At 37.7% G+C, this 9,685-nt stretch overlaps 1 protein-coding gene across 1 annotated transcript; it reads left to right on the top strand.

The window, feature by feature from the left end:
* Positions 1-1,906: 1,906 nt before the first annotated feature.
* Positions 1,907-9,431, top strand: LOC139712030 (PCNA-associated factor-like). The gene is made up of 4 exons (XM_071623870.1): positions 1,907-2,055; positions 5,615-5,686; positions 7,186-7,351; positions 8,648-9,431. Exons 1-4 carry the CDS (start codon positions 2,019-2,021, stop codon positions 8,862-8,864), a joined length of 492 nt encoding a protein of 163 aa, XP_071479971.1. The 5' UTR covers positions 1,907-2,018; the 3' UTR covers positions 8,865-9,431.
* Positions 9,432-9,685: the final 254 nt, after the last annotated feature.

Genomic DNA, 9,685 nt, shown 5'->3' with positions numbered 1-9,685 from the left:
GTTTTGTAGAGGATGTCCGAAATCTCTTCCCTCCAAGTTCTGTCTATTGTATTCACACACAAGAGCATTGAAGTGCTAAACTTGGAAGAATCAGACTCATGACATGCTTTACAACAATCCACATTTCTCTGTGACCGCTTATCCAAATTGAATGGGGTTTTCTGCAAAATAGAGCTGAAATGTTATATTTCAAGACTCTGAAGTAGCATTCAGACAGTTTAGTCATATTGGGTGTTATCAATGCGAAAATCTGGTTGTAATATTTTTGAGGACATACTGTACACTTTTTTCAAAAAGCAAAATGTTGTGAAATTCTCTATATTTTCCTTATATTGTTGTACGCATGTGACGTCATACACTGTAGTAGTCTTCTCATCCAGCGGTGACTGCACAGATACTTTAAGAATTCATAACTTTTGAACGGATTGTCTGATTTTCTTCAAACTTTCACTGATGTGTTCTACCAATATTGATCATTCACTCAACCCACGTGTATATGAAGGTGGACTTGTCCTTTAATGGAATGGCAATTAATGCCATATGGAAATGACAAGAATTCAGCTTCTTGATTGGTCGTTGCTAGTGGAAGTTGCCATTCCAGCACGAGTGGCTATCCCAACATCTTTTATAAAATGGGGCCCTGGTGTTGGTAGGGCCTATTCAAAGTACAAGTCCACCTTCATATAAATGTGGATATGAGTGAATGCAGCAATATTAGTAGAATTCAACATATCAGTGAAATTTTTGAGGAAAAACAGACAATCTGTTCATAAGTTATGAAATTTTCAAGTCTCTGTATATGTGCAGTCACTGCTGGATGAGAAGACTATACTACACAGTGTATTCGGTAATGTCACACACGTAGAACAATATAAGGAAAATATAAAGAGAATTTCACAAAATTTTATTTTTTGAAAAAAGTGCATATTTTCTCGACTTGTCGTTGACATATGTTTAGGTTAATTCCCCCTGCCTTCTGAGAGAGGCAAGTCAAACGTTCTTTTATCATGCAAGAAAAGTGAGAGTAATACTAAGTACATGTATGTTGATTTCTACCATGGTAGACATATAATGTGACATCACAAGCTGTAGTAGTCTTCTCATCTAGCATTGACTAAGCAGAAACGTAAAAATTTCTTCACTTTTGAATGGATTGTATGATTTTCCTCAAAATCTCACTGTTGTGTTCTATCAATATTGCTGCATTCATTCAATCTACATCGCCTATGAGGGTGGACTCGTCCTTTAAAATGTATGGAAAAAAATAGCTTACATGTTGTAATCATGTCTTTATTGATAATAAAAAAAAAAGAGGACATGTTGACATACCGGTATACGCTTTTATTAATTTCAAAAAAAAAAAAAAAAAAATGGGGGGGGGGGGGGCGCTCTAGGTCGATGTACAATGTTGCAAGACAGACATTATGTACCGGTACTGACTGCTACGATATTTTACATGATTAGGCCTACTGATAGTAATGATGAATGTGCTTGCTCAGATTTCGTGCCAAATAGAGTTACCGGTACATTGATCATTAAAAATTCTTCTTGTTAATGTAAACGTATGTTCCCACATATTAATATACGGTTTTTTTTTTTCCTTTTCTTTATTTTTTATTGTAATTATGAAAATTTTCGATATCGCCTACTAACAGTTAATGCTTAAACTTTTATAGATGCGATTTTTTTTTAGAACTACAAGTATATGTACAAGCTTATATTTCAATTTGACGACTGGATAAGAGACTGTGCCAACGCGTCAGTGTTTGACCGAAACGCGGGAAATTCACAAGATCAAAGGGGTCCGCGCGCCAAAGTCTTCCTGTGTGTGTACGTCCGTGGCCGTGCATAGTCTAGTGCATGTATAGCTCTATGTATTCTACGCAGTAACTTGTTGCCACTTCATTCACTACCGAATATCGACTGCAAACGGCGTTGCTTTGCACATTTGCTGCTTACCTATCAAACAAGTACCGCACCTCATCTTCTAAATCAGTTCCGCATCTTCAAGATACATCATGGTCAGAACAAAGGCAGATAATTCGGCAAGGAAAGGTAAGAATTGCAGAATATGAAATCATGTTCTTGCCACTGTCTGCTTGCTTATCCTGGCTGTAGTCCCACTAGACCCGGATATATGTCGGTTGCCATAGCTAGAGGTCTAGAGTCTAGTTTCTTATAGGGCCGGGTGATTTATGTAATGTTGGTAATGATGACATGATCATTGTATCACAGCTGTAATGAATGAACAAACAAACAATGACTGCAACGCCTAAAGCTAAAAAACAAAACAAATCTCACGATGCTCGTGTTACACTGTTGTTATATGTACACATAGGCAGGGCAGCAGGGCAGCCAATGCTGGAAACTAGTTGAGAGTGAGATGAGAGTGACTGAGACTCAGCAGGCCAATAAAAATGCTATAAACAATAATTTAGGAGTCAAAATGAGTGAGATCAATAGAAATGCATACAAATGAAATAAAGTTTTAGAGGGAGAAAGGACCAAAATGCGTGAGTCTCACGCTCAATGCGTGAGAGTTGGCAGCCCTGACATACGTAGGTCAGCGCATCCTGTGAAGTCTTGTTTAGGAACATATGACTCTATGAGTTTATGACCACTGATGATGACCCTACCCCCAATCCGGGAAATCCGTTCATGAGGGGGGCTCCGTCTCACAATAAGGCGCTCTCCCCCTCATGAGCACCTCTGGGGTACTCGCGAGTCTTCCTCACCGCAGTGCCAGTGCTCATGAGGGCGCCTCTTCACTTCTCATCAATCTAGTCTCACATCTGATATATTTTATTATTAAACTGTCATTACTGGTAATCACTGGTATGACATTATTGTCAAAGATTCACCCTCTCTGAGCTGAGCTTGCAATAAACAAAAAATCTCACAAATGCCAAGAGAAGGGTATATTTCTTGATTTTTAGTGCTTTTTCAGTGACCCTAATTCTTATTAATCTTAACACTGGACTTAATTCGTGTGCGCTTTGGAAAAGTTGTGCTGATTCTGCATTTCTGATGATGAAATTTGGGATTTTTGATGGATTTTTGGAGGTGACTAAGTTACTAGTGTTAAGGGGCTTTCCTGTCGTGAACGATAATGCCATGTCAGTATGTAAAATAATGTGATTTGCGTGTGTTGTGACAAAAGAACTTGCTGGCTTGTGATTAGTGATAAGTGACCAAATTCTGGTAGGTGACCAAATATGGGTAACCTTACCCATCATCATCATCATCATCATCATCATCATCATCATCATCCTCTGGTACAGGAAGAAGGCGTTGGCCTGTAATTCCCGATCACTGCTTCTTGTTTGGCCTGTACTTAACTGAGTACGACAGAGTACGACATGCGCAGGAGTGGAGTCATGGGAGATCAAAATGATGCTCCCACCAATATTTGTCAATATATCTTTTAAATTTTTCAGTTGTTGGCAAGACCACTATATGTTCCGGCAAGCTGTTCCAGTCCTGTATTATACGTTTGCTGAAAGACTTGCTTCGAACATCCAATCTGCAATGTTCTCTCTGGATCTTGAAACAGTGCCCTCTTGTGGTTCTACTTGTAGGTTGGGAGAAGAAGTGGTCCTGTGAGATGTTGAGAAGTCCATGCATGATTTGATGAACAGCAATCATGTCTCCTCTTCTTCTTCTGTAGAACAGAGAGTACATATTCAGATGCTTAAGTCTTTCTTGGTATGGGAGGTCCTTGATTTCGCGAACCAATTTGGTTGCCTTCCGCTGGACTCTTTCAATTTTCATTGCATCTTCTTTGTACCTGTTGTGCCATAGAACACTCCCATATTCTAGGTGTGGTCGAATTAGGGTCTTGAACAAAGTTGGTAGAGTTGTCTTGTCTAGTTGTGAGAAAGTTCTCTTTATAACTCCCAGTAGTTGATATCCCTTACTAACCGCTGATGACAAAAGGAAAAGTACACACAACCATGCATTACCCCCAATATGTTGATTATGATGTTAACTAAATTTTACTTACTTGCTTCAGTGCAGTCCCCATTTTTTCAATACAAATGATCTGCAAGTACATGTTTGTATACATTTTTGGGTGTGAAAGTACATGTACAAATTGTACAATTGTAATACTGTGAGACCGGTATGCCATATTGCATGCCAGACTTGCATTCAGCAAGTCTAATTTTTCGCAAATTGAAACTTCTGACAATTTTATGTGTGGTTAAATTGATAATTGTGGAGAACAATAATGAATGGAGAAATAAACATGTATGCATGAATGCATGTTGCATGACACAGTCATGTTGGGATGAGAGTTTTTAGATTCGCGAATAACACCCAGCTTGTGAAATTTGCAAAAATAAAAATGTAATTGAAAAATTGAGCAAAGAAAATGGGATTCCATAGGGATTTGAACCCGAGACCTCCGGATGATGGTAGCCTGGTGCTCTACCGACTGAGCTATAGAAAGCCCTAGTTCAGTGTTTGTCCCAGAAACCCTAAATTCTCAATGCTTACAATCTCAGATGGTCAGAAGCTATAGCAGTGCGCTTTGTGTGTGACACACATGCACGCACTTAAACGTGACATAAACCTGAAGGATAATTTAACTTGGGGATAAATGCGAGGGATCACCGAAGTGATGCAGCTTTTTGAGTATGTAACAAGCAGAAGCAGAGGAAAACTGACCAGAAATGAATGTAATTTATTATTGAAAAATTGAGCAAAGAAAATGGGATTCCATCGGGATTCAAACCCGAGACCTCTGGATGCAAGCCCGGTGCTCTACCGTCTGAGCTATAGAAAGCCCTAGTTCAGTGTTCGTCCCAGAAACCCTAAATTCTCAATGCTCGGATGGTCAGAAGCTATAGCAGTGCGCTTTGTGTGTGACACACGTATTTGGTCACCTGAAATAAAAATATAGCGAAGATGCCGTGTACACTAGGTGTCGCAATAGTAATGTAAGTTGTACATGTGAGACATGCATTTAACAGTGTACAACCAAGCAAATACTCCTGGCACTACTCATTAACATGAATTTGTATACAGCTCTAAAAGAAAACAATAAGTAGATAAATAAATGGGGGGATGTTGACTGATAGTACTGGGTAGTGATTCTTAAGTTTGTACATACATGTGTGTACCAGGGTACAGCCAATGTTTTACTGTTGTCAATACAATTGCAATGTACTTAATAATTTAGAAGGAATGAGTATTACCTGTACAAATATCATTAAAATGCACAAGTAGACAAATATGCACATAATTTATGTACTTGATAAAATCCATGACTTCAATTGATTACAATGTATATCTTTGCATACAGTGTATATTATAGCCATACTATGTTTTTAGAGTTTGCTTTCAAAACACATAAATGTTGCACAGATAAGCAAATGGCTTACTTAATCCTTAAACATGAATGTCAGCACATTGGCCAGTCACAAACAAGGATATATCAGTGACCTATGTGTAGGTGAATTTGTATATGTCTAAGTGATCCTCCAAATAACATTAGCCTGGCCTAGCACTGTCCTGATGAGAGATATTCTCTTTTTTGTTTTTTTGTTTTTTGTTTGTTTTACACATTTCAAAATTTGTCACAGCAATTTTGTGTTGAATTTTTCTGTTTCAGCTGTTGCAGCAAAGGCACCAAGAAAGGCCTTGGCGCCTACTGGAGGATCTTCGTTGAGTTCTCCCAAATCAGGTTTGTGTCAGTCTTTTAAAGGATTACAGTCATAATGATGCAAAATAACATCTTTCATTTACAACGTGTACAAAGGACAAACACTTTGTATGCAGAGTTCAAACTTATCACACAGTTTGTGTGACAGAGACAAGTATGATTTATGCATTTTTAAACCATACTTATTAAGGCCTGTTCACTTTGTCTTTACTTCTGTAAGTTTGTTTCATTTTCATACTAACTTTCATTTATCACAATATTCAAACTCATTGCATCACTCATTTTAACAGTACCTCCCACTTTATGACTTTATGCATCCTAGAACAGAGCCATTACACAAAAAGCAGGGAGTCAAGGAATTGCTTTAAAGGGACTGTACAGTACTGGTTGAGGTGGGGATTCATGTTTTGAACATTCATAAGTGAGATAATGAGAAACCTCTTATGAAATATGAAGAAGCATGTAATTTTAAGAAAGATTCAATGTTTATTTAATGAAAATTGGTTTTCTAATGGCTGAAATATCCAAAAAAGTGATGATAATAATAAAAGGCGACAGGCCACGCCTTTTATTGGGATCTCTTTGTTTCACATTGTTTTTGGATAACTCAGCCATTTCAAAACCGATTTTCATCAAATAAACTTTTGATACCCCTTAGAATTGCATGCTCTTTGACATTTCATAGAGTGGTTTCGAATATCTCGCTAAATGTTAAAAGCTAAATCCTCACCTCAACCAGAACTGTACACACCCTTTAAATGACAGTTTTATGAATAATTTTTTTCAATAAATATTTCAGTGTTCTGGTGAATTTTGTGACAATTCGTAGAACCTAAAGAAAGAGCAGTCATATCTCAATTAGTTTGTATGAATTTTCAATGAAATGAAAGCTTTTATTTCATAAGTTTATAATTGGTATGCAGTGAAATATCATTTTATCATATTTGCAGCAATTAATTTCAAATGTACAGTTAAGTAACCTGAAATTGTCTTTGAAGTAGCTGTGCTGCTAAAAAGTGTAGTAGACTAAACTAAGCATGTGAGGTTCCTCACAACTTGTTTCACTGCAAAGCCCAAAGTATTGTTTGTCAGAATTGTTTGTTTACCATTACTTCTACTTAGGAGGAGTACATGTACTTTCATTTTATGAGCCAACCCACTGTGCTTGTCCAGGGTTCTTACCTTTCATGTTCCCAACTATTTTTTTTTTCAGTTCCCACTGGCTAGAAGGGGGATTGCTAATATTTGGCACTTTTATCTAATTGCAAAATTTGCTGTGTATGACCCATCATTTTTGTAGCATTTCAATATACAATACATGCATTGCATGATTGTGGACTTGACTTATGTACGTACTTTCTAGGACACTGCAAAAGATTTTTTTTTTTCTAGACCAGCAGAAAACTGCTGGTTCCAAAAACTTGTTATAATGGGAGTGGCCTGTATTTTCCTCCAGCTTTAGCTTGATAATTCTCTTTTCCTTATACTGATGCCACTCTACGTCTACTTTGACCTCACAGGAGGAAAGAAGGACCGTTACGGAGGTGGGAATACGGTATGTCCTCAACCAACACCAGACTGGCAGAAATCTGTCTCCATGTTTTTCACAAAAGTGCCTTCGACATCATCGGGCAAGGAGAATGAGGACCCTGAAGATGGCCCCAGCAGCAGTAAAGATCTAGACAGGCAAGTTTCATTGTGTGCCTCTCCATAAGAAGTTCTTTGAGAATTATGTTTCAGGTAGTCTACAGTTAGTAGTCCACACATTTTTTTTTTTTTTCCACTGTGTGTATTCAGCTACTGTAAAAGTGGATATTTTCGCGCGCCTAATTTTTCGCACTAGGCCGGGTAAGAAGAGTTTCGCGTATTTTTAATTTCGCAGGATCAAGACATCAACTACTGGAACATACAGCAAGCATAAAATATTCGCGTGCTTTTATTTTCACACTAGTTTCTGGTTGTGAGAAAAATGCAAAAATTTCAGCACCACGAAAATTTCCACTTTTACAGTACTTGAAAGCTTTTTTATATCATGGTGACTAACTGACATTTTAAGGAAAATCCAGCCATGGAAAGGGGGATAAGGTGTGCCTAGAGGTTTAAATCTGTTATAATGTAAAATGCCTCATGTATTTGGGATATGATGTTTAGTAGTGTGACAAGGGAATACATGTACATCAAATAATTCTCAGGTCATCTGTAATAGGATCAAAGTCAAAGCCTATTTGCCTCGTGAAGAATGTGATGTACAAAATATGATTTGTTTAAGCTTTGAACATGGAATGGAGCATGATGGTATAACTGAGTAGATTATGGTTAAAAAGAAAAAAATGAATAAATATCTGAAGTCAAGGATCAAAATGAAGTTCATGGATGTCCTGCTCATGAATTACAATGGAACCTTGTTGAAAGAGGTTGGATATATTACAACCCTCTTACAACAAGGTGATCCCAACTCTTTATTTCTTGTTCCCTGATATGGTGAGTTACTTGATACTGCAAGATGACTGTCATGGTTTTCAGATCCTCGTTGTTTGTAAGAGTTCGCATATCAATAAAATGTATAGGGTACTACAGCACAATCATCTATGTATATGGATCACGATCACAGATTCACAAGTGTTATTCTGTATGTTGTAAAGATAGAAAGCGTTCAATGGCTGAAGCACTAGTGAAAGTTTCTTTTCTTATACTAGTTAGCACTGTCTTACTTTCTCAAACATCCATCCTTGTTTTTATTTCCCTTAGAAAGAAATAAACACCTTTTCACATAATCTTTAATCTTGATATACAATGTATATCTCTGTGAGTTTATTTTTTTAGCAATTTTAATAGGCATTGAAAAAATAGATTACAAATAAGTTTTTCTGCATTTTAGTTTGTTTTGTCTTGCCTGTGTTCTTTTTGTTCGTGTTATACTATTATGTTGTTATCAGGAGGTGACAATTTCCTTTTCATGTTGATGATTTAAAATGTATGCAGGACGGAGACTGCAGGGAGCTCCTCATCAAGCCAATCTCTGAGAGCGGAGGATAAAGATGAAGAGATGGATGATGGGGGAGACGAACAAGAAGAGAGAGAAGAGGAGGAGGAGGAGGAGGATGAAGATGAGGAGGGAGATGACGAACCAGCCGCATCATCATCATCGCCCAGCCGTTTTCAACGAAACAACTGCATAAGCGATAGCGACGATGACTAGAGGGAGTGATGTTTTTGCAGCCAAACTTTTGGAAGTTAACCAGGTATGGTCTTGCCTCGCAGCCTGAGGAAACAAACGGCTGTTGAGATGCCAACAGACTTTTGCAGACATTATCTTTTTTATACTGATGAAGGACCAAGGCAGAAAAGGGATACATGGAAACTTGATGGCAAGAAGAAAACTGAAGTGTTTGTGAACAATACAATTTGAAAGGAAGGCTGGTATGCTGGACATTTTCACATGTTAGATTGTCAAAAGAGGACACTTAAGAAAGGTAAAAAAGGTTGGACATGATTGAGATGTAATACAGTTGTATCACACTATAAAGAACAAGAGTTTGCAGTATGTTATGAATGATAGTGTAACAAATTGATATGAGATATTTGTGTGCTCAGGTACATCAATTTGTTAATTTGTTTGCTATCATTCTTGTATGTGGATAAGGTAATGGGCAAGGTCATTCAATACGCTTCGTATTGTCAGAGCGAAGGTAGAGACGTCATGCTGCTTTTCAATTCAAACTCTATGCAGGGAAGGTTTTACATTCCTGTGGCACATTTCAGGATTTCTCAGTGTCTTTCAAAAGTAGAAATATACGTCTAAGATACAAAAAACTTCTGTGATACTCTTGACAACAGTGTCAGTGTTACTTAAGTTGGAGGAATCTTAGAACATGCTCTTCTGAGAGTGTTACCAAAGCACTTTTCCCTGGCCAAAGGGAAATTCTATCATTGCCAGCAGGACCATGACTCTTATCATCTAATGTGTGTAGGCCCCTGGCATCATAATCAGGATTTTACATTAGCGGTGTCCCGGGGCCA

Source organism: Diadema antillarum, unplaced genomic scaffold, assembly GCF_040938485.1.
Source record: "Diadema antillarum isolate AM-2024a unplaced genomic scaffold, OU_Dant_1.0 seq00001751_RagTag, whole genome shotgun sequence".
NCBI classification, from domain to species: domain Eukaryota; kingdom Metazoa; phylum Echinodermata; class Echinoidea; order Diadematoida; family Diadematidae; genus Diadema; species Diadema antillarum.
This window is presented reverse-complemented; position numbering and strand designations above follow the sequence as displayed.

Coding starts and splice junctions, on each gene's coding strand:
- LOC139712030 (XM_071623870.1), top strand. CDS start 2,019: ATGGTCAGAACAAAGGCAGATAATTCGGCAAGGAAAG. Junction 5,687..7,185: donor GTTGAGTTCTCCCAAATCAG/GTTTGTGTCAGT, acceptor TTGACCTCACAG/GAGGAAAGAAGGACCGTTAC. Junction 7,352..8,647: donor AGCAGTAAAGATCTAGACAG/GCAAGTTTCATT, acceptor AAATGTATGCAG/GACGGAGACTGCAGGGAGCT.